Source organism: Drosophila suzukii, chromosome 2L (genome assembly GCF_043229965.1).
Source record: "Drosophila suzukii chromosome 2L, CBGP_Dsuzu_IsoJpt1.0, whole genome shotgun sequence".
NCBI classification, from domain to species: Eukaryota; Metazoa; Arthropoda; class Insecta; order Diptera; family Drosophilidae; genus Drosophila; species Drosophila suzukii.
This window is the reverse complement of record NC_092080.1, coordinates 24,851,694-24,875,915: the sequence shown is the minus strand read 5'-3', so window position 1 is coordinate 24,875,915 and position 24,222 is coordinate 24,851,694. Positions and strand designations below refer to the sequence as shown.

The 24,222-nt window shown below is 38.8% G+C and overlaps 4 protein-coding genes across 9 annotated transcripts; 1 reads left to right on the top strand and 3 right to left on the bottom strand.

The window, feature by feature from the left end:
* Positions 1-4,090: 4,090 nt before the first annotated feature.
* Positions 4,091-6,601, bottom strand: Argl (Argininosuccinate lyase). Its single transcript, XM_036822696.3, has 3 exons — positions 5,840-6,601; positions 4,921-5,321; positions 4,091-4,466 (listed from the first exon to the last, which is right to left on the bottom strand). The coding sequence occupies exons 1-3, from the start codon at positions 6,555-6,557 to the stop codon at positions 4,185-4,187; spliced, it is 1,401 nt and encodes a 466-aa protein (XP_036678591.3). The 5' UTR covers positions 6,558-6,601; the 3' UTR covers positions 4,091-4,184.
* Positions 6,602-6,957: 356 nt separating this feature from the next.
* On the bottom strand, positions 6,958-8,144 carry LOC108019146 (dTTP/UTP pyrophosphatase). Of its 2 annotated transcripts, none has more exons than XM_017086895.4 (4): positions 7,988-8,144; positions 7,679-7,923; positions 7,345-7,491; positions 6,958-7,288 (listed from the first exon to the last, which is right to left on the bottom strand). In XM_017086895.4, exons 1-4 carry the CDS (start codon positions 8,075-8,077, stop codon positions 7,144-7,146), a joined length of 627 nt encoding a protein of 208 aa, XP_016942384.3. In that variant the 5' UTR covers positions 8,078-8,144; the 3' UTR covers positions 6,958-7,143. The 2 variants fall into 2 exon arrangements, with proteins under 2 accessions (XP_016942384.3, XP_036678637.2); XM_036822742.3 differs by having other exon boundaries at positions 7,992-8,115.
* Positions 8,145-8,589: 445 nt separating this feature from the next.
* Positions 8,590-20,177, bottom strand: C1GalTA (Glycoprotein-N-acetylgalactosamine 3-beta-galactosyltransferase 1). Of its 4 annotated transcripts, XM_017086920.4 has the most exons (5): positions 19,943-20,177; positions 11,298-11,468; positions 10,761-10,955; positions 9,498-10,390; positions 8,590-9,329 (listed from the first exon to the last, which is right to left on the bottom strand). In XM_017086920.4, exons 3-5 carry the CDS (start codon positions 10,801-10,803, stop codon positions 9,096-9,098), a joined length of 1,170 nt encoding a protein of 389 aa, XP_016942409.2. In that variant the 5' UTR covers positions 10,804-10,955; positions 11,298-11,468; positions 19,943-20,177; the 3' UTR covers positions 8,590-9,095. The 4 variants fall into 4 exon arrangements, with proteins under 4 accessions (XP_016942409.2, XP_016942408.2, XP_016942410.2 ...); XM_017086919.4 differs by lacking the exon at positions 11,298-11,468; XM_017086921.4 differs by lacking the exons at positions 11,298-11,468; positions 19,943-20,177 and adding an exon at positions 12,032-12,183.
* LOC118877808 (uncharacterized) lies at positions 13,512-15,592 on the top strand. Of its 2 annotated transcripts, XM_070999534.1 has the most exons (3): positions 13,512-13,771; positions 13,830-14,009; positions 15,316-15,592. In XM_070999534.1, the coding sequence occupies exons 1-2, from the start codon at positions 13,729-13,731 to the stop codon at positions 13,994-13,996; spliced, it is 210 nt and encodes a 69-aa protein (XP_070855635.1). In that variant the 5' UTR covers positions 13,512-13,728; the 3' UTR covers positions 13,997-14,009; positions 15,316-15,592. The 2 variants fall into 2 exon arrangements, with proteins under 2 accessions (XP_070855635.1, XP_036673848.3); XM_036817953.3 differs by lacking the exon at positions 15,316-15,592 and having other exon boundaries at positions 13,520-13,771; positions 13,830-15,201.
* Positions 20,178-24,222: the final 4,045 nt, after the last annotated feature.

The window sequence follows — 24,222 nt, the reverse complement described above, 5'->3', positions numbered from 1 at the left end:
CTCGATTTAGGACACGCTCTAACTTTTGTATTCCTTCATTTACATTCTTAGAGGGAATAATGAGATCATCCATGTATGTTACGACTGTACCATCTTGCACCATATCTAGTAGAATCGCATAAATGTATCTTGAAAATACGGCTGGTGAGTTCGAAATTCCAAAAGGGACATATAAAAACTCGAATTGCCCTGCATGTGTCACGAAAGATGTATATTTTCTCGAATTTTGCTCAACTGGTACATGGAAAAATCCATTCGCTAAGTCAAGTGTTGTGAAGAGGCTGTTTCCTTGCATTTTTTCAATGACATCGTCTATAAGTGGCATCGGAAAGTGATCCTTGGCAATCTTAGCGTTTAGTCGTCTATAATCGCAGCAAAGGCGCTTGCTGCCATCCTTTTTCGGTACCAAGACAACCGGCGAGGCATACTCAGACGAACTTGGTTGGACAATCTTCTCTTCTAACCATTTCTCTACCTGGTTGTCGATAATTGTCTTGTCTGCAGGTGAAATGCGCCGAGGGCGTTCATAGACTGGGTATTCGTCATTTAGCAATATCTTCATCTGAATGGGACTGTCCTTTTTCTTCTCTGGCTTGTAGTTGTTGATCAAATCTCTTACAGTTTTAGCAATTGGTCTCTCCAGGTGAGCGACGTCGATCTCGGGATCCTCACCTTCAGCAAAAAGACACATCTGGGGGTATTCCTGGAATATGTGTAACTCAGACTGGACTGCTTTCTCTCCGGCAAAAGACTCCAGGATGTTGTGGTTCCCTTTTTGTTGAAATGTTACCGAATTCTCTGAGAATATCAAGTCCACCAGCTTCAGGACGCTATTCCCGATGACTGCTGAGTACTTAATATCATTTCTGCTGGTAACGTGAAAGTTTAAGTCCAAACAAGCGTTGTCTACCACAACTGTGGTTGCGAAACTGCCAAGCGTATTTAGCTCGCTGTTACAAATACCCAATAAACAGTGTTTTTCGTTTGTAAGCTCGATATTTCCTAGCTTCTCAACTACGTCATCACGGATAAGGCAAAGATCACAGCCTGTATCGATCAAAGCGGAAAATCGAACGCCATTACAGGAAATTTCCTTAAATATACATTTGCCACTGCTACTGATATGGTTCGTCATGGAGTTGGCACTTTTTCCCTCCTTCTTTTCAGCGATCCTATTGCCTGGACAATTCGATGCCTTGTGGCCAAGCTGTTCGCATCTGTAGCATTTAATGGGCTGTTTACACTCCCTGGCAAAATGCGAAGGATCACCACACTTAAAACATTTTTTGGCATGCTGTTTGATCACATCAGGTTTCTTGTCTTCATTGGTATAATGAGATTTAGCCGTATTAAGCAATTGAGGGCGACTGCAGCGAATTTTCTCATATACCTTTATTTGCTCCTTCAGTTCCTGCAGAGTCCTGGCCTGGTATAAGTTGCTTTTGTTGGCTCTCGAGTCGGGTATCCCTTCGATGAAGTACTCTATAAGGCTGGGGTCGTCCAGATTGACAGGCTTTCCTATTTCCATGAGTGAATAGAGATACTCCTTGTAATCCTCATTTGGGCCTTTTCGCCGGTTTTTTAATGTTCGGTGGACTTCAATTGCCGATACCTCTGAGCCGAACTCAGCTTCTAAAGCTCGCTTGAGAGTTGACCAGTTGGAAATACCTGGCTGACTTCGAACAAATATTTTAGCTGCTCCCTTTAACAATTGCTTCGAATAGATAAACATTTGAAGACTATTCCATTGGACTGCTGCGGCATTATCTTCAAACTCTTGGATCCAGCTGTGAACAGACGGCTGGCTCGAACCATTAAACTGAGAAAGTGAGTCCTCAATGTCGCGCAGTGTAAATGAACTACGGCCTTCGTCTGATTTGGGTCTTGGGTTGTGCATTGAACTTGCATCCCCGTAGTCAGATTCCTCATCTTCGATGTCGTCAGCCGGTAAGTTGTAGTGGTCGAGAAGTCTGTCCTGCAATGTTTGCTTTCTACCACTTGTAGCTAAATTAAGCTGTGATAATTGCTCTTTTAGCTCGTTTACGTTAAGCGACAAAATTTCTTCCCTCCGCATTCTGTACTCGTTGTTACTCTCTGCTTACATATAGTAGAAATTTTCAATTATAACAAATTATTGTACTTAACTTAATGGTTAAATTTTGTGAAATATTATAGGTTATAGGTATAAAAATACAAAAAAAAATGATCCAGATCGCTCACTGTCCTCTTCTGCGAACAGCGCAGTTCTGGTACTTGCTGGTAGTCTCAAGTCTTCCTTCTTTGGCACGACACACCCTGTGGCCAAGGTGACGCTGCTTTTCAGGCTTTTTCACCCAATTTGCGCTTTCCCAAAGCAAGATTTTGACGCCTCCTCGCTCACTTGCAGAACCTTTGCGCAGGTTGCGCACCTTACTTTACCTCTCAGGTGTATACGATCTGCCAGTGAACTGCTTTCCCTCCTTCTAGAACAATGTTGTCCGCACTCTGATTTTAATGAATCTGTGTGGCACGTCCGCTTTTCTGCCGTTTTTCCAAGTAAATCCCACTTCTGACACCAAATTTGTAGGATCGCCGGTGATGGTTCAAAGATAATCTCAACAATTAAGTTTAATGACTTTATTTAATTGATAGACAATAAGATATTCCGTTTTACATCTTCTTCCTCGGAAAAACAGAAAGCAAAAGCGAGTACTCTATGCGACGATTCTTTTCGTGCGGTATCGAATATAATATTTTAACAGAGTTGCAAGCGATAATTTTACGTTAACAGATTTGAATATACCTTAATGTAAATAAAGTAAAATAAGTTTAGGCAGAGCTGTTGTAGACATGACCACTCCTTGTCTTCTTTTCCTTTCCCACATATATTCGGAGAATACATATATTCTTGATCTGGATCACTAGCCGAGTCGATCTAACCGTGTCTGACAGTCCGTCTGTCTGACCATGTAAGAGCTCTATGAGTTTGGATATAAGATTCGGATTTCTTAGCTTCTGATTCAGCGCAAGTTTTTTATCCGAATGTTCCATGCCCATTCGAAGGCCCACTTCGCTTAAGCTTTTCCACATTTTTGAAGATTTTGTTTATCATTACCCATCTATGTACAACATGGCGGTCCAAAAAAGGAAATTTTGTTCTCACCCCTTTACATGGTTGATTAAAGTTTTCAAAAAATGTATTCAAAAAGTTACATTTTTTGGTTGAGTTTTAGACCTTGCGAAACGTCCTCAAAGTTTCTTTCAAAATTACTCATACGACATGTATACCAGCTATATCTATTCTCAAAAGGATCGATTTCCCCTTCCCTTCGGTCAATATGAATTTTAGGAGGGAAAACTAAAGTCAGAACTAGACACAACGGACTTTCCATCCAAGTCAGGGCCACCTATATGAAAATAATAATTTTGATTAACCTCAACCGTGCGTATGAGTTATAAACTTTGAAACCAATTCGCAGACCCTAACCTTAATTGCAGATGAGAGTAGGACCTTAAAAATGTCCATACATGGTAAAAAATTATACAATCCTAAAAAGTTATGAGCAATAAAAGTTTTTGCAATAGATGAGCGGTTTCTGAAATCGAAAACTGTTGGAGCCCACAATATTGAAGCTAGATTTGCCAAAAGATGATTATATGTTTATAAGTTAAATTGGCTAGCTGAGTAATGGGTATATAATAGTCTAGTCTACTCTATTTTACGGCCCTGATCTCCGAATTTCTCGAAAATACTATTCTTGATTGACCGCGAATGCAGAATACATGAAGATCATCCTCGAAATTGTTCGAGATATTATAATCTTGGGTATATAAGCGACAGAAAAATGGTTTTCCAACGTACCTTTTCCGCATTGCATTCATTAATTTTGCGACAACTGCCTGGAGTCTTTGGCCAATTACAAATTGTGACCTTGATGTTTTTTTATCAGGTTTTCCTGAAAAATTTTTTGTTGCGGGACCCTGAAATCACTTTTAATGATAACAAGCAAAAACTCCATAAAGAAAAGTTAAAAGGCCTGACAGTCCACCCATTTGACGTCCAAAAAAACATAAAAGATACACCACGAGGTCAAAACGAGTATAACGCGCGTTTAACCGTTGTAAATTATTGAGTGAATTTAATAATCACGACTAATAAGATATATACATGTTACACAAAGGAAAATTAAATGAGCTTGAGGTCCCTATGACTGTTTGCGCAATTCCTTGACAAACTTATTGAGCAATCGCAACTGCTCCACGACGCTGCTACTGGCGGTTCCGCCGATCGCGTTGTACTGCTGCACATTGTTGGAGTAGTCGGCCACTTGAACGATATCCGATCCAAATACAGGACTAAAGGCCTGCAGCTCGCCCAGTGGCAGATCAGTAATATCCACGCCCCGGTTTTCAGCCTCTGAAACCACGCGACCGATAATGTGGTGCGCCTGGCGGAAAGGAATACCCTTTTTCACCAGATAGTAGGCCTGAAAGGAACATAAAAAGTATTATTCGCTTTTATAATTTACTCACTTCCTTTTGAACGATCTGCGTGAAATCGGATTAACGACAATTTTATCTTTACGACCAACAAATACATTTAAAAATTAAAATTGTTGAATTTTAAATATTTATGACGAGGCAAATTTGGTTTTAAAAAATTTAAAAACAAAGAATTCAGAAAGTTTATTTTATGAAAAAATGCACATTGGCATCATCATCATTATTAAAAAGCTACAAAAATTAAATAAATAAAACGTACCCTTTTTAAAAAAAAATCTATCAGTTCGAAAACATTGAAAATACTTTTAGGATTTCACAAAATGTTTTATGTTTTCAAAAAACATTTTGGAAGGGTAAACAGTCTTTTAAGAGGTTGTTCTTAAGTTATTTAAAAAAGTTAGCACAAACGGCCAGCTAATACTCATCAAATCACCATACCCAATCAGTGGCCAACATGTCCGTGCTAAGAGCCGCCTCCATCGATTCCTGTTTCACATGCATCGTCTGTAGAACACCGTCGGTCACATCCAGCACCTGGGACAGCTTGTCGAAGGAATGGAAGCAGTATTCCTTGTCAAACTGCAAGTCCTTGTTGTAGGTGGACGGAGTGCCCTTGATGGTCATCATAATACCCGTAAGATTGGAGGTGATCACTCCGGACATTCCGCGAATGAGCTCCAAACTGTCCGGATTGCGTTTCTGGGGCATCAGGCTGCTGCCACTGGAAAAGCCATCAGCCAGTCGGATGAAATCGAACTCTTTGGTGCTATATATGATGAGATCCTCGGCCAATCGGGACAGATGTAGGCTCACCATAGAGCAGCAATATATAAAGTCAACTGAAAGCGCGAAGCGATTAAAATACCAGGTCAGGTAAAAGATCTGCGAAGCTCTTGTGTTCATTTTGCAACCTCCTAGGAAATCAGTTTGACCTGGCAGTTGCAGTTATGTACGTTTTCAGTTGCTGAACAAAATTATATATATACTACCCAAAATGTTTAAGAACCTTTGCAAAGAACCTTTTAAGCATTACAATTTTAAATATACTTTGGAAAAACTACATGATGTTATACATATGCACAAGGGAGAAGCTTGAAAAAATATTAAAGCGAAAAAAACAAAACTGACAAAAGAGCAACACTATATTTTAGATTATAGTAATTATCGATCAGAACGATTGCAAAGAAAATAAATCGTATGAACGAATTTTTATATTCTTAAGCAATAAAGTGTTCTAGCCCGCCTTATCAGCGTCTCCCCTGAGAAACAAAATGTCGAGATAAGAAATCTATCGCACCCAAATTGCAGTATCAACGACATTGAAATGACTTAAGTGGGCGTTTCTTAAGAGACTCACCTACAAAATCGCGGTCTCCAACGGCGTGCATGCTGTTGGCCGTGACTCCTGAGAATCCCAGCCTCTCAGCCAGCCACAGCCGATCGATGCCGAGCGGATTGCCCGCCAGGGCACCACTTCCCAGGGGAAGGACATTAGACCTATCCCTTAGCTGCACCAGTCGCTGGGCATCCTCCCTTAGGGCGAATGCGTGGGACAGCAGCCAGTGCGAGAACTGGACGGTCTGGGCCCGCTGTAAATGCGTGTATCCTGGCATAAGGACGCCCAGGTGGAGTTCCGCCTGCCGGGTGGCGGCTTCGATGACCCGACTCAAGCGGCCCAAGGTCTCCCGGATGGCCTTGCGAAGCCAAAGCTTCATGTCGGTGACCACCTGGTCATTTCTGCTCCTCCCCGTGTGAAGCCGCTGGCCCAGCTCGCCGGTTATCCCCACCAAAAGACGTTCGTTAACCGTGTGGACATCCTCATCTCCAGGCAGGAACTTCACAGACCCTTCGATCCAGTCAAATCGCAGCAACTCGAGATTCTTTACCAGCTTATCGGCTTCTGCTTCGTTCAGGTGACCCGCTCTGTGGAGAGCCTCTGCATACGCCTTGCTGGCATCCAGATCATCCGCATACAAGCGGGAATCGTAGGGCAGACTATTGTTGAGCGACTGGAGTGCTTCATGGGGCTTCTCGCTGAAGCGACCACCCCACATCTTATAGGAGCCCTGGGACATGATGGATCCGGTTGGCGTACAAGTTTGAACACTACTGGCGTTGGTAATTCTCTAGCCCAGCTCACGAATACAATAGATTATTGTGTCATATAGCAGTGTTATCTTTCAAAATTATATGTGGCTCAGTTTTTATATGATTAGAGCACTTCATAAGCGAGATTCTCTCTGTGAGAACAGTGGTGAATGTTAAAGACTACTACACCTCCAACCAGCTACAATCCATCTCAGCTTAATTCTTAAAAAAATAGAAGAGTAAGGGCCCTCATGAAAAATGTTTCAATTATTTGTCAACTATTATTTTTGAGAATCTTACATTACATCTAAATTCGCAACTTGTATTTTGTAGGGAAAATACGCAGCAACATGACCACTGTGCCTTGCTCTCTCAAAAGCCATCTAATTTTTGCTCGCTGTTATATGATTTTTATTTTTAATTGACTTGGTCTAAAAAAACGAAAACAAATAAGCCCAGAGGGTCGGGGAGATATAGCCGCTTATCAGCCAAGATTAAAATCACAAGAGCGTGTGTAGCCTCTGACGCTTGTTGCAGCATAAGCTGTGCGATGGCGACGTTGAATCAAAAACATCACGAAAGATCCTCCAGGAACAGCTTGTTCAATTCACAGCACAGGCGATGAAGCGGTAGTCCCATCACACAGTAAAAGTCGCCGTCAATCCGGTGAATGAGAGCACCTCCAGGGCCTTGAACCCCATAAGCTCCAGCTTTATCTCTGCAGTGGAAAAATGAAATGAACTATTGACAAAATCTTGTGTTTTAGCAGCTTACAAGGGATCACCGGAATCCACATAGCTCTGAATTTGATCTGGCTGCAAGTCACCAAAGTATACGTCTGCTGTATCCGTAAATTTGCGAATTCCATGGGCATGTTTCAGTACAACGCCGGTAAAAACCCGATTAGAGGTTCCAGATAAACTACAGGAGATTATAATAGGGAAGTAGGTATTACAATTACATCTAACAAAGGGTTGATTAGTGAATACAATAAGTAGTTCTAAAATATTAATAATATACTAGTTTCTATTAACATAAGCCTTTTATAATTCTATAAATATAGAAGAATCTGTCATAGCTATACATACATATACAAAAAAAATATTACTTGGTTAGCATGCGTATTGCATCCGCAGAGTCCTTGGGTTTTCCATAAATCTCCTTTCCCAGGGTCACCATCGTATCTGCAGCTATCACAATTAAGTTTTTATAATCCCCCGAGGAACTCAGTCTCGAGAAAACCTCTTCCGCTTTCCCCAGTGCAGTCGCCTCTATGTAATCTGAGAACTCCTTGAAGTCCTCCAGGTCTAAATTCTCTTCAAATGTTGAAGGACATAGTTCCGCATTGAGGCCCTAAAATTACAAATTCTTATAAAGGTTCGACTTCTAAAAGAATGTGAATTCTACTGCAACACACCAACATTTTGACCAGTTCCTGCCTTCTTGGGGATCCGCTGGCCAAAACAATGCGATAATTTCCCAACAAATGCTTAATTGGCGCCAACATTATAACCACTTTTATTTATAAACAAATAACATGTGTCAAAGGGATGGGAAACTAACGATGGCTATCGATTACCGGAAATATAGCCTCTGCACACGCCGCGGATTCTTTTTTACGTAGTCAATCGTTGACACCAACAGCTGATCGACATAAGCGAAACGTATCCGATGGGAGAGGGGACGTGCAAAGTTGTTTTTTCCGAAATAAATGTAAGTGCATAGCAATATTTCTTTTCACGATGAGATCATTTACAGAGTTCCGAGCAAGTGCCGAAAACACCTAAACTCTTACGTTTTTCGCTGAGCGGAAACCCCCTGTGTGAAAAAGATATTAAACAGATATGTGAAACCCGAGACTCAAACCCTAGACACGAATAAGCAAGGAACCACACCGATAACCTTATCGATCTATCATGCAAATGCTTTTTAAATTTGGCGGCTACGTTTTATATCATATCAATTTTAATAACAGTCTCGACTACAATCTGTTATCTGAAGAGAACCAAAACAGATTAATTTCTTTGTAATTCATTTGCATTTTATTAAATACATGTAGACGTTTAATATCTATAATACGTAATAATCTCAATCACAAAAGAGATAAAATATATAGCTACTTATACATATATAGGATTTACTTGGGCGACTTATAAAGATGCAAGTGTATAACTTAGTGACGGAAAACCAGAGTAGAATAGTGAATGCGCCCCATTAGTGATGATTTTATAATTGTACAACCTAGATTAATTACAAACTATAGTAACAGATCTAAATTATATCTAGGTTTGGTATTTGTACAAAAGGAACCGGCTATGCAATAGAACACAAACGAGACCTTTCGAGGATATGGAGAAAATTAAACTACATAATTCAAGGGACCGACGACATAAAAAAGGCTTATGGAATTGGTAATGGCAATGCTAGCACAGCTTATAGTGACTCATCATGTGGGGTTACAAAATTATCTTTAAATATATACAAAAGCTATCTATATACATTAAGAGTCTATCCGTCTGTCCCTATTATTGCGTCTTTGTATCGGCGGACCTCTTGGAGACCCCGTCACTCGTGCTTTCCGTTGGTTGTTCCTTGATCACCGGCATCAGCTCGCCCACGGTTAGCTTATTGGGCAATGCCTCGGGTGTGTTTATAATACCGTAGGGTCTCAGATGATAGATCAGATAGTCCAGCACGTACATTTGATTAGGAGAGACGTAATGGAATGATATGGCATTATCCGAGCAGCAGTCAAGACCCTGGAATAAAAATAAACAATAAAAGTAAAGTAAGTAAATAATAAAGTATTTAAACTGAGACAAAGACTCATTGGACTTCGAAAAAATAACCTACTGAGAATAAATTAGTTTATTAAATGAAACATTATTTACACAACAGTAATTGTACTTGTATGCATGAGGTCTTACCTCATCGGTTTTGTAGAAGATGTACTGCCAGTACCAGAACTTCTTGTCCGTGTGCGATGGAATCAGATGGTGCTCTGGAACAAACGGAAAGAAGCGACCTCGTCCGTTGGAGTCCCGGGAATCCCCCGCCAGAACCTTTACATTCTGCAGACACTTGCCGATCTCAACGTCCTCGGCACCTGTGTTATCCTCCTTGCACAGCTTTGGATTGGGCAGGGCTTCAACAACAAACCGACGGACTGCCTCCCTGCTGAGGACGTATCCGGCACCGCCGGACATGTAGCCCTGTTTCACGTACGGCTTGAACTTGCAGCCAAAGTAGACCGGGGTCTCCGGATTGTAGGGATACAGCATGTACCGCATGTTCTCCACTATCGTGTAGGTGTCGTCGTCGGCCTTCAGAAACCAATCGGCGTCGTTGATGTGGTGCTCGTAGATATACTTGAAGGCCTCCTTTGTCTTGCCCCACAGGTTGTTTCGCCCCTCGCCCACCGGCAGAGCCACTGCGTCCAGTTCCTGGTCCTTTTCCGAGCTCATGAAGATCAGCTTGTTGCACCGCTTGCCCCAGGTGCGCTTCACATGTCGGGCCTTCTTCTGGTGGTTGCTCGGATTGGTCATGATCCAGCAGAGCACTCGCACCTCACTGTACAGTCGCTCCGCAATGGTCGAGTTCTCGTGGACGTGCTCGTGTCCGCCAACATCCTGTTCCGGCCCAGAGACCTCCATCATGTCGTGGCTGTGATGGGCGTCGTTGACATCGCCGTGCCGGTGGCCATCGTACGGCATGAATTCACTTCGTTCCGGTGTCGAGGAGTACACGAACAGCTCCGCCAGGCAGAAGCCCACGATCAGGCCCACAATAAGGGACACAAAAGAGCGCTTATTCGAGCGTCCTGTAGGTAACAAAAGTAATTATTTTATGCAACAATATTGAGTAGTAAGAAAAAAGAATCACTAATAAAATATTCTAAATAGTTCCTTAGTAATTTATAATTTAAAATCATTTCTTTCTATTCTTAAGCTGATATACAAATTTTAAAGATCAAGTTAAAACTAGAAAATTTACTGTACTGCAGATTTGGTTTACTCATAATCATTTAATTCAAACCATAAATTGAGAACAACTCTGCTGATTTGGCACAACTTCGAAAATTGTTGGTATGTAACTATAGAACAATTACTTCCAATTTGCGATTATATCTGGACGTCATAAATTTTATTTGCTTTTTAATTGACAGATCATTAAAATATCTCTCTACCCACCTTCATTGAGTATGGACCTCCCAAGTAGACTGTTGGCAGTCATTTGGCTTTTGTTTTCAGTTTACTGGTATGAGGATGGAAGGAACTCAGGAACTTCAGCCTGAGGGGTGGCAAAAAGCCGATTATGAGGACTGGCAGCTTCTTTGGTTGCGTTTCTTCAGCTGGGAAATCCACCTCGTCTCTTCCTTACATTTTCTGCAATCAAAAAGAGTAAATTCCAGATTTTAGCCACGTGTATATATTGAAAATCACATATAGCGTGTGTATTCTGCGTTTTTCGGTCCGCATCTGCACTCGGTCATTAGTGTCAACTATCTGAGCATTGAGCTGGTTCTGCTCGGATTGGCTCGCCTCCGCCCGGTTTGGTCGAACTGTGCTAATCTCATGCAAAACGTGACAATTGCCTCTACTCGGGGTTGCATTCTGCAACAGCCGCAGCAGTCGTTGCTGATAAATATTTATTTCAGAAAGCATTTTAATTTTTTTTTTATATACTCTTTTTAATTTTGCACGTGGCTGAGTATGTTTTTTCCTTACCGAGATAACTGCAAAACGTTGGCTTTTTGGCATACGTAAACATGGCTAAATCGTCAAGAGCCTATGCAAAGAGTTTTGCTATTTTCGAGCTTGCGTCATAAAACTAGCAGACAACATAAAGAATGTCTTCAGATCTGGGATCCTAAGAATTCTTGCCTAGTTTGCTGCGAACTGCAAATAGAAAAGCAATTACACTTTTGACACCGTAATAAAGATAATTTTGTTCGTCATCGGCTTGCTTTTGTTTCACACTTTTGATTAGTTCGGAACGAGCTTAACAAATACCAATATAATATAACTTTTTGGAGTGGAGTCGTTGAACTAAGCACTCATTTAGTGTTAGTTGCTTAATTAATGTTAATTAATAAACTATCTTCATTTAGAAATCGTTGCCATTCTCATTTTGGATATGACGCTAAGTTGGTAAATTCTGTTTAGAAGTACCATATAATGGAAAAAATGAAACTCTTTCCAATTAACCTGAGCTAAAAACAAAGACAAAGTTTCTTGATTGTTTTCACTTTCACTTTGGACACGTACCAGAACAGAAAAGGGATGATTTCTCTTACGGATCTATACTTCTTTTAAGTTGTATTATGTACTTTCAATTTATCAACTTCACGTAGGAAATGTCACATCTGTTAAAACAATTAAGTCTTTGATTTGAGCATGAACACCTCTTTGTTTTATTTTACCGGAGTCATTGTTTAGCAAATCTTTTGTTTAGCACTTACTTAATAATTTTGTTTGCATGAGTAAAGCAATAATATTGGTAATAACAATAGCGCGGAGGATGCAAAACAGCTGCGACAACCGATTGTGGCTAAAACAAATCAAAACTTGCTGCAGCTCTGAACCCGAACGACTCGACACTTCGTTAATAAATGCAGCCAGAAAACAGAAAAGCAGAGTTTTTTAAGCAATTCACAATTGCATTTTTCGCCAGTTCTCAGGTTTGTTCTGTATTGTTTTTCGCGGTAGTTTCCGCTTATCAGTTAAAATAAAGAAAAACCGAAACAAGGGGAATTGTAAATGCATGTATGCAGATAATGGCATAGGCATTTTTGTAATTGATTTTCGGTGAATCACGTGAACTGTGTCCAATATCATGGACGCTGCTTATAGTTAAGCCACTACTTAGCGTTATCAGACAAACAATTACACTTTATCACTAGTTTTCCTTCACTGGCTTCTTAACAACACAAAATTGTGGATCAATTTTCGCCATCACGATAGGTTTTTGTATGATCTATTAACTAAATTCCTTTTGAGGAGTTACCCTTATCAATTTTTCTATGGTACAAATAGTAATCTTATCTTAAGCTTTTTGAAGGCTTTCCTATCTATATGATCGGTGACTATTTATAACAAGGGCTTCAACTTTTTCAAGAAAGCAAAAGATAGAACACATATACACAATTTATCTTTAAAAATGTGTCGTTTTTTCCGACTCAAAAAATTGAACATTTTTCAAGCGTTGATGACCTTATAATGTAATATATACATATTCCCCAAAAGGATCACCAGCTAATGTCGAGTGCCTCGACTATTAGATACCCGTTACAAAGCTAACCAATTTCGAAATATGTAATACGTCTTCATAAATGTTTTTCTCCGCGTTTAAAATTGTCATTCAGACTCTGATCCAGCACATTTTTAAGGAATAAAAAAAAAGTGGCATCATATGGAGGCATAACAGAGTAACGGGTATCTTATAGTCAAGGCACTCGAAGTAAGCGTTCTTGCTTAAATTCAGACTACTCAGTCGGCCGGAGTCGTGGCTACTCTTAATACCCGTTACTCGTAGAGTAAAAGGGTATACTAGATTCGTCGGAAAGTATGCGACAGCAAACCATTTCCGGCCCTATGAAGTATAATATACTTGATCAAAATTAACCATGTCCGTGTGTCCGTCCATCCGTTTGAACGGTGAGATCTGGAAACTATAAAAGCTAGAAAGTTGGTATTTGGTATGTATTTGCTGAGCTTCTTGCGCAGCGCAAGTATGCAGCAGGCTAGGTGACACTATAGGCTAGGTCGCGCTATACGCTGTTAGTGAAAATAGCACATTTGTTGCAAGCATATCACCATCCCTCTGGCACACCACTTAGCTGGGTAACGGGTATCCAATAGTCGAGGCCATCGACTATAGCGTTTCCTTTTTTTATGAGTTACTTTGTCGCGTTGTACAACAAAAAGTTTTATTTTAGTCAGCTCCAAAAAAATAAATGTACTTAATTATTTAAAAAATAAGAAGTTCAAAGTTCCATAAAATAAGGTAAAACACGGACGATACATGGGTCGAATAACCTTAAACATTGTTACCGTGGTATTTGTTTGATCAGCCGGTTGCTTTTAAGATCTCGATATTTTCATTCGACTTTATATCTCATTTTGAATTTAGTCATCAAAGTGTGAAGTGGGATAAAAAATGATATCATCCAAGATTCAGCTGCCTTTCGCCACTGCTAACGGTCTGTGGAGCTTAAATATTGTTTCCTTTAATTATGTAACATATTTTGCCTATTTCAGTGCCACCAAGTCGATTTATTTTTACCATTCTCTTGTGCTTACTCGTGTTTTTCGGCCTGGCTAAACTCGTGTCTATTCCGCTGCGCATCGATGACTTTGATAGCTTTAGATTGAATCCGACTCAAGATGCCCAATTAGGAGGTCAAGGATTGGAAAATCTGAGATAAACCCTTGAACCCAGTAATCATCAATTGCAAATTGTTGTTTTGTGCGAATGCAATTCCACCATGTGTGGGTGGGACAGAGACCTCAATGCTCACCCTACTTGGTTGGCTAAATTGCAATTGTAATTGCAAATTAATTAAATTTAGGCATGAACAACATTTCAGATCTCCAGTGCCGTTCCAATTCAATTTACAATTGCAATTACACGCAATTTTACGGCATATTTGCTTATCATTGTAGCCGACTGAGCAGATTCAACTGCATTCTGGATGCCCGATTTGCGTGGAGAGAATAGCAAACAAGAATTCACGATTCATAGCAAATATTTTATCTACAAATGTTCTAATATTAGACACATTGCCAACCTAAAATTATTCTCATGCACTGCAGCTGCCAATTGAAAAATTAGTAGTTGAACAAAAAAGAAAATTATATAATCACATGTAGTAGAGTAACACGAACGTGTATATAATTCATCCTGTCTAGCAATCTATTTTTATGTTCTATTTGATATCTACGTGATTAGTTTTATTCATACAATTTCGCTTTCGTGTAGTTATCATTGAAAATTTTAATGGGGTATTCAGATAACGAAATAGATAGTATAACCTTATAGCACAGTTGAAAGAAACAACAAAAATTACCGTAAAAAGATAAAAAATACATTTTTGTCGGGTTGTAAAATATAAATGTGTCTTCCAGTTAAGTTTTTCAAGGCCGTGACATAAAAAGTATTATCTAACATACCTTATCTTAGATAGGAATTAATTGGACGGTCTACATAACCAACTAACAAAATATTGTCTTTAAGAATGCTTAAGAATCGATAATTTAAAAAAATAAATATTCATTAAAGAATTGATCAAACTAACTTAATTGCATCTTAATTATGTATCAAATAATATAATTATACTTGTAGATTGCTTTATATTAAAAGCAATTTTATTTTCAGTAACAGCTAATTCTTCTTCTGTTAGTGGAAATTCCGTTGAAATTAATTTATTATTATCCCATTCAGTTATTAGAGTTGATTTGCCCTATACTCACATTGGCGTGACAGTCCATTCATCACATTTCGAAAAAAACCAAAAGACCAAACCAGAACCAAAACCAGAAACCAAAACAATTGTAAAATTGTTTTGTTAGGCCGCTGTTCATCTGCGGTCAATAAAATCAGCCACGCTCTGCGATCCCGCACATATTTCAATTTAGTTGATGTTTTTTATTTTTGGAGCCAGTATGAACAAGTACCCTACGATAAATGAATCGGCTCTATGGCTCTCGTTTTATTTTAATTCACTTTCAGTAACTTCCCTTTCAGATAAACAATACAGTAACTGCTCGTACAATAGATGGCTGCTGCTTATCAACATGGAACTGGACTGCGGGAATTGTTATCCAGCACAAAAAAGAAATATGGCTTGGCTGGCATCCGATTTCGAAACTCAGTTGCTTTGCTCATTCAGTGACCACATATGTATTTATGAAAACAATTTTTTTATTTCTTGTATCAAGAACGCATTTTGATGACTAATCAACGACTAATTGTTTTACATAAAGACTAAAGGAGCGGTAATAAAATATGTACTAAGCTTATACATAGTTATCAAACTCCTAGAGTCTTAAATCTTTCAAACATGGTTTTATTACAGAAAATGAGTTTTATGAACGCCATATAAGTCAAAAATGTCCCTTGATAGAGATTGTTATATATCTACTACGCCTGATAAGCCTGAATTCCAATTAAATGAATCGAACCATTGAATTACTTTTAAGTTTGTTCTGTTTAATCTGAAAGCATTGTCGGGTAATCATAACAACTTATTTTCCGTCACAATCAATAAAAACACTTTAGTTGAACAAAGACAGACGCAGATGATAAAAGCACTCGTTAAGCAGAAAAGTCGGAATTCGAGTTCTTAATTAAATATTGATTAAAAATCGTTGCTGGTAGATAATTAATTGCTGATCGATGAATGCGGTCTAGGTCTGTTCAGCTAATTCCTACGTCAAATGGCACGATTTGTGGAGCCATGTTTCTATAGAACAGAATTCTACAGCTTAGCCCTTGGGGGCATAAGAGCCCGTTTAGGGTTAATGGGTCATCCTATTCATATACAAATTGAACTGAAAATCAAAAAGTCAACAGACATTTCAAAAATGTAAAGGTTAAAAACAGACCGTTTTCTCTATACATGATATATTTCCAGGCACTTTTTTGCTTTAATTGAGCTTCAGAGAATATAGAATATATATAACCTTCTTACTATAAAACTAACAAGAATATAAATTGATACGACAAGCCTAGGTTTATACACCCTTGCAGATAAAACCACATCATGCAAATAAAACCATACGTATCCATGTAAATATTTATATTTCAGAATCCGTATAATCCATATATATTAGGCAGATTCGTATAAAAAAACGCACGGATAGTTTCTATGAAAGCTTTATGACATTGTCGGCTGATTGTAATTACAAATTCAAATTGTATTGCAGCAATTCAAAAACAGTTTAATTATAAATTTTGAAATACTACTAATACTAGCTTTAGAGAACAGAAAAATATTTCCAAAAACAACAAAACTACAATTTGTGTTCTATTGGAACAGAAAAATATTTCCAAAAACAACAAAACTACAATTTGTGTTCTATTATTTATCCGATCGTTCCAATGTTAGCTATGCGATAATGATCAATGTACATAGTTATCCGGTAAGGTACGTTCTGACTTGTATACTACCTGAAAGAGAAGGACCTTTTGGAAAAGTTGTATTATAAAAGCTTTAGAGCTGATAGACAAGTTTGCGTAGGAACGGACAGACGATCGACTTGGCTATCACTGTGGACGGCAGTCCACGTAGTGACGAAACGCAAGGGACTTGGGAGTCTTCTCAAAATGAACATTTTATTCTTTTTGTCAGTTTGTGTATTCAACCAAAATCGATTTTTCTGCGTCCTCCAATTTTTAGATGGAGTCAATAAGCTGCATAAAAGAAACTTTAAATTTACATCAACACAGCTAAAAGTAGTTAAACTTTGTACGCCCTTAACTACTAAAGCTACAGACTTGTGCTATATGTCGTTGAAGAGTTATTTTTAAATATTATGTACGCCTTCGCAACGTAATTTGTATTATCACCTAAGCTTAAGACCCATGGCTTAAAGCTTTTTTATCGAAAGTAAAAAAAAATTTTTTTACATACATATATTAGAAAAACGGCCCTAACGATTTCTATTTAAACTTTAAGCTGTATAGCCGTTAATATACCCCAACCGTTGACATATACCTCATTGTTGTAAAAAGTCACGTTTGAAAGTTATTAATCAGCTTCTTTAAAATCCTAATAACGTTGTCCTTACTGAAATTGTCTAAATGCAATTAATTGTCAAAAACTGTAGTACCGATTTTCTTTTTAATTTGAATCTGTATAGCCCTTGAGATTCCTCCCAAGTAGTCACGATTTAAAGTTTATAGATTAAACAAGAAAGGAAGTAAGCTTCGGCAAGCCGAAGTTTGTATACCCTTGTAGCTACAATTATTAAATTTAACAAGGAAGAACGCTATAGTCGAGTACCTCGACTATCAGATACCCGTTACTCAGCTAAATTGACCAAAGGGAAATGGAGATATGCAAGCAGCAAAGCGAGATTAAAACGCGCCACTTACCGGCGGTAAACAGAATTAAGCGTTATGGGCGTTAGAATGGGCGTGGCAATTTTTTTTTGATCAATCGATAGGTATTGACGAGACCAATACATTTCAGTTAAAATTTTTTATCTAGTATGGAAATTGTGGGCGTCACAGGTTTTCGCGGTTTGTGGGCGGTTTTTGGGTCAATCGATAGGTATTGATGAGAACAATAATTTTAAGTTAAAATTTTTATTCTAGCATCAAAACTGTAGGAGCCACCGTTTTGGGCGGTTTGTGGGCTTTAGAGAGTGCGCAAACTTGCGCTGCGTAAGAAGCTCAGGAATCTGCACGCCAAATCTCAATAGCCTAGCTCCCATAGTTTCCGAGATCTCAGCGTTCATCCGGACAGACAGGCAGACGGACAGACGGACATGGCTAGATCGACTCGGCTAGTGATCCTGATCAAGAATATATATACTTTATGGGGTCGGAAACGCTTCATAATGCCTGTTACATACTTTCCGACGAATCTAGTATACCCTTTTACTCTTCGAGTAACGGGTATAACTATCTGTCAAATTTAAGCTAAATGGTATGTAGTCATAAAAGTGGATTTCAGAACGTTTGTATGTGAAAGGTGCGGTCGTCACTAGTTTTTTTGCCTCGTTAATAGTTTTTTCTTTCACTGATGCTGATCAAGTGTATATACATACATATACTTATATATTACTGACTGACCATAATAGTGACTGATACCCTCCGCAGGGGAATACAAAATAAATCGTATGCTCACGACTCAAAGATAGTTTTCAAGCCTTTTGAAGAAAAAAAACCTCTCTTGACAGTTTAATTCACTGTTTTATCATCAAGTTTGCCTATCTTAAAGTGTTTTTAAATATGTACATACATTGTACATTTGTGTGAGTACGTACATATCTTCCAGGAAATATAAAGTAATATAAATGTGAATTCTTTTTTGAATTATGAGATGTTGATATCAACTTAGCAGGCACTCCCATGATTCAAACATCGAAATGAGTTTCTTCTGGGATCTTATGACATTCGGTTTCTCTTGCGTTAAGTTATTACTTTTGTATTTTTGATTGCATTAACTTTTATGTGTTAGCTTCATTTTGTTGTTTTGAAGTTCGACTGTTTTTCATCTCGACACACCCTATGCGAAGACCAGAAGTCTGCAGCGTAAGTACAAACACCCGCTTTCCTTATCAGTTGCAGTTGAATTTGAATGGCAATCGCGGGGTGCAATCTGCATACGAATTATCCCAGCAACAACTGCAATAAGAGGGGGCTAATCGGAGAGGCGACAAGTACAGACGCAATCGCATGTGCTGCTCTCTCACAAGATAAAGAGAGGGAGAATTGGAACCACAAATAAATTAAAGTAAATGCACTTTGGTAGCAGGCAGTTCACCCCCCGGGCGACCAGGGCGCATAACGGAAATGACAGCGAATAGAGCGAGAAGAGAGGAAAGTGCAGCTGCTGGGGGATTGTCATCGCAATAAAAATAACAACAACTAACAGGACACGACACCACGAATTCGAAAGACGCTTCTCTCTTATCAGCGTTCTCATCAATAAGTACTATTAATAGGTACTAAAATAAGACATTTAATCACATTGTTAATAACATAATATTTTTTGCCTTTGCAATTATTGAAAAATTTAACGTCAAATTAGAATCAGATGTGTTTTAAATAGTTTTATGGTGTCAATTTTTCAGATACTTTTACATCCAAAGAAGCTTAAACATATTTAAATATTTTTCTGTGGACTGTATTACTAAATCTAACAAATTGAACATGCATTAAAGCACAAATTTATGTTAGAATAATCTGAATCAAAAATTACTGAAATTGTTTCGGGCTTATTTCACTCTATTTAGTCAGTACACATAACTTGGCGGCATAAACGAGTACCCTACAGCAAAGGGGCTTAGAAAGTTGGAGCGGCCGAACTGGAAGAAAGGGCCTGGCCCCCAGTTCCTTCTGCTCGTTCAGTTGCTGTTCCATTCCATTCCATCCAGTTGGAAACCAATATATACATATATGTTTTTGGCGTTACTCGTCGTTTAAACTTGTTCGTTTTCATTGTTTTGTTTTTATTCGCACTCTTCACCTTCCTGGCACGTTGTTCTTGCCCTTTGATGTACATACGAATTCGTTGGGCTTTTTGTTTTGACACAAAATGCAATTTCTGCTGACCAAATGGGTTTGAGCAGCAGGTAAATGCCACTAGCCCTTCGTTTTGGTTGCTTTAACTGCACCTTTGCCGCGGCGTCCGTTTACTTACGAATTGATTTTTTGCACAATTCCTCACGCGTTTCTCAATCGCAGGACGCTCCCAGAAAGGCTTTGTTGAGTGACGACGGCTTGTTTTTCACTCGCTCTCACGTTTGGCACATTCACTTAATTGCTGTGTTAGCCGAGGCACTCAAAATATTTAATTAAACCTATTTCCGCCCCCTTTTTCCTTTTTTCCAAACGAGCGACCGGAGCACGGAGCAAACTCGGCGACAAACAAATAAAAACTGCCGCGAATTCTGACTGAGCGATTGGACACCCTCATGATGGGAGCTCTCTGCTGTTGCTGTTGTTGCCCTGGTGGTGGAGCGCCATGAGCTCTTCCACTCTCTCTTTCTCTTCTCACCACTCATTTTTGGGTGTGGGCGGGGGGTGGTGAGGGTGTTTTGTTTCCACAGGTGAAGGATCTTACTCGAAAGGCCCTGAAGAGGTACGCGGCCTCAATCCTGGGAATCCCGGCGATCCGATTGGCTCTATGTCCGCCGCAAGGTAGCCAGTTCCGGCATAGGGAGCAGTGAGGAACCCTCTTGCATGAAGGGATGATAGGATGATAGCGATGTGTGGGCGATCCAAAAACAGAGTACCAGGGGCGAGAAAGCCTTCATGGGAAAGGCGGTCTCTGACCCACATCCTCGCCAGCCAGCATGCACTCCATGGCCTGGAGGACATCGCCGCGGAATCATCATCAATATAAGTGCATATATGCATATACTGGCGCCGGCGATTGGGGAAACCCTCATGATGGGAGATCTCTGCTGTTGCCTGGTGGTGGCGGCGGCGGGCGGCCCGGGCCAGAACTAAACTGACTAACTGCGTGTGAATGGATGGAGGCATGGAGCCGCAGCAAGTGTAGATTTTCGGCGGGCTGTCCTCCTTAGGCTGAGATTCTCGTGTCCTCATCCGGCCCGAGTCCACATGGACTCCGGCGAGCTGGGCGGTCCTGCTGCGCGACAGATTGAATTGAAAACCCTCGATCGGCAGGCTCCACTTTGGACACTTTGGATTAAGGATACAAGTTAGTTCATCAGCCAAAAACAAATAGTACATACTCTCAAGTTCCAGAAAATAATTAATAATTAATTAGCAAATAAAGTTCCTCCCTCAATCGTCTTCATTCAAATTTTACAAATTTTACAAAAACAACAAAAACAAAATCAAAACAAAACAGCAAAGAGAGGCAAGACACGTAAGAAAACGTAAGTGTCGGCAAAACGTAAGTGTCAGTAAAAAAGGGAGACAGCCTCAGCGTAAGTGTCAGTAAAAAAGGGAGATGCAAGATGGAGAGCAAGAGCGAAACGCGACAAACAAATAAAAACTGCCGCGAATTCTAAACTGTCAGGGAGAGTGCCAAAAAGCATTGAGAGCATTAAGAGCTAAGAGTTCTTTCACTCTCTCTTTCTCTTCTCACCACTCATTTTTGGGCGGGGGGTGGTGAGGCGTGATGACAAAATTGCCGGCGGTTTCTCTTAGGAGCCGGCTGAAGCTTTTTGCGGAGAGCGACAGTAAGAGCGCTCTCAAAGTAGCTGATAATAAAAACTACTGTTATATGTTAAGATTGTAAGTGAATAGTTGAATTGTACACATTACGATCTGACTTTTGATTTATTAATCGCTTATCTTTATCATCACCCGCTCTTTGACTCTTTATATGTTGCAAAACAGCTGTTGGGAAATACACATTACCTAGGCTAAGGGTTTGTTTGTAAGGGATGAAATTTTCAAGCTGTATTTCTCTTAAAATGTAACTCTAAAATTCTGAGGATAGACTTTTTAGATGACTTATCTTTAAATTTTCCGCCGTGAAAATTCTTTTAAAAGAGCCTATCCTAAACTTGAGTTTCAGATTAATATGCGATCGTCGAATACGTCGTGTATAAAAATTTCAAACTATTATAAGCTAACTACGAAAAACATGTTTCTTTTTATTTATTTATTTATAAAGAGCTAACAAATAATTAAAATTAAGAGCTAGCAATGATATTGAGCAATGGCGACGTGGGCCTTCAGCTCGAATTGTACATAATATTATTTTTTAGGGTTTTTTATAGGTATTTATTTCTATTGTTAAGCTTAGGTAGAGTCATCCTATATGCGGTGGTATACATTTGTGTTTTTTAGAAATTGTATAATTTTTGATATGTTTGGTGGTGTGGGATTGGACAGTGATTCTAGTGGGTTGGTGTTATTAAATAATTGTTGTCTTTGGATGTTTAGCCCGTTGCAAGTGGAGAGTAAGTGTCTTATTGATACAATGTCGTTGCAGAATGGGCAGGTATTGGTATGGTTTGGATCGATGTAGTTTGTGTGGGTTATTTTGGTGTGTCCAAGTCTGAGCCTTGTTATTTTTATCTGGTCTAAACGTGAGATGGATGCGTGGTTGTTCTTTGTGATGTGGTAGTTATTGAGTTGGAGTTGGTTAATTGACTGGTACCAGGCTGATGTCTTCGTTATGAATGATAGTGATTTGCCTTGGTGTGTGTTTCTTATTCAGTCTGTATATACAGAAATGTACAGTTCTACAAAGTCGAACTTGAATAACTCCAAACGCCACTTGTCTTTCCAAAGAAATTTTTTGTAGTGTATGTATTGCCTTTTAAATTAGGTAATCTTTTTCGTGAATTCCACGATTTGTCAATTCTTATGAACTCGTATAGTATGAAATTAACATGTGCAAAAATCAAAAAAGTAACCGAGTTGAAATGAATCACTGAGGAGGTTAGCACTCGCATGAGTAAAGATTTCACTGTACACAACTTTGACTGTACTTTCTAACTGTGTAATCATTGACCTTTCAAGAACATATTAATTGTTCTTATTGGACAGTAATTAAACAAGTTAAAGCGCTAACTCGTTAAGAAATGTTTTTGTTTGATTCGGTATCTTCATTAACAACCGGCTTCTGTGATGCTTTGAAGTCTTTAATATTTGTCATAATGTGAACCAAACCGCATTAGTCATAATGATTCAAATAAAATGACTATTGTTATAATGTCAAGCGCACTAAAGATAAGTTATTGAACTTAAACTTCAGAATCACTATCGGCAAATTGACAAAGAGTGTTAGACAGCTTTATATTTTTGTTGAATGTGCAGTTGCGTGTTTCAAATAATTGCTTGCTATCGATCATTTCAGATAAGATATTAGGTGCAAAAGTTCTCTTGTACACACCAGTATTACAAATAAGATAAGGCAGAATTCGAACTTTTAATTAGTCCTACACATATCGGCGTTCTATGGCGCTTGACTTAACAGAAGATGTTCTACATTTTTGATTTGATTTCTTTTTCTATACTTTTGTTTCATTTCGTGGGAAGATTGGAAATACAAGAGAGAACGCTCTAGTCGAGTGCCTCGCCTATGGTTACTTATCTAACCAATTCAACATATTTATTGTTATATAAAATATCGGGTATAATAACTATCTTTATAAGAGTTCATTCATACATATGTACGTACATATGTACGGTATGGACTAGCTTTGACGTCAAAATAGTTTGTTAGTTGATCATAACTTTTAAAATAATAATATTCAAACTGGTAAATCATGTAGACGGGTATGTGGGCATGGCACTCAATTGAAACAAATTTTGCGCTACGTAAGAAGCCCTACCAGCTGTATTCTTAATTATACGGACATGTTGGAAACGCTGTTACATACTTTTCGACGAATACAATTTACCCTTTTACCCTACAAGACACGGGTATAAAAACAATTATAAAATACCTTACCTTGTTTTAAATTTTACGTATTTCTTACATTCTTTTTGTACAATTCTACAACGTATAATGTAGATCAGTTGATGTAGCCACCTTCGTTTCGTAGACGCCAGCTTCTGTTCGTCGATGCTTTTGGCAATATTTTACATACAAAACGGGTTTTTCTTTTGTTCTCCCAAAATGCTTTTATAAAAAATGCTGTTGATTACTGTTAGTTATTTATTTATTTTATTTAGTTTACTTTAATCCAAGGCACTTTGTATGCGCTTCTCAATTCAGCGCAATAAACAAAAATCTAAAATAAAAATATTAATTCATTTCTGATGACAATGTTATTTTCCATTAATTTACTGTGCCAACTGTAGGCATAAACTTTGTGTAAATATTTGCATTACTCCCGTGGCCAAGTTAGAAAATAAAATAACAAGTCTCACACAAAGTAGGGGTAAATAAGCATCTGCTTGACTTGTGTGTGTGAATTAATCTAAAATAACTAGAATCAACAAAATGTCCTCTGCCCTGAAATTAGAGCCAATGGAAAAAATTCTGAC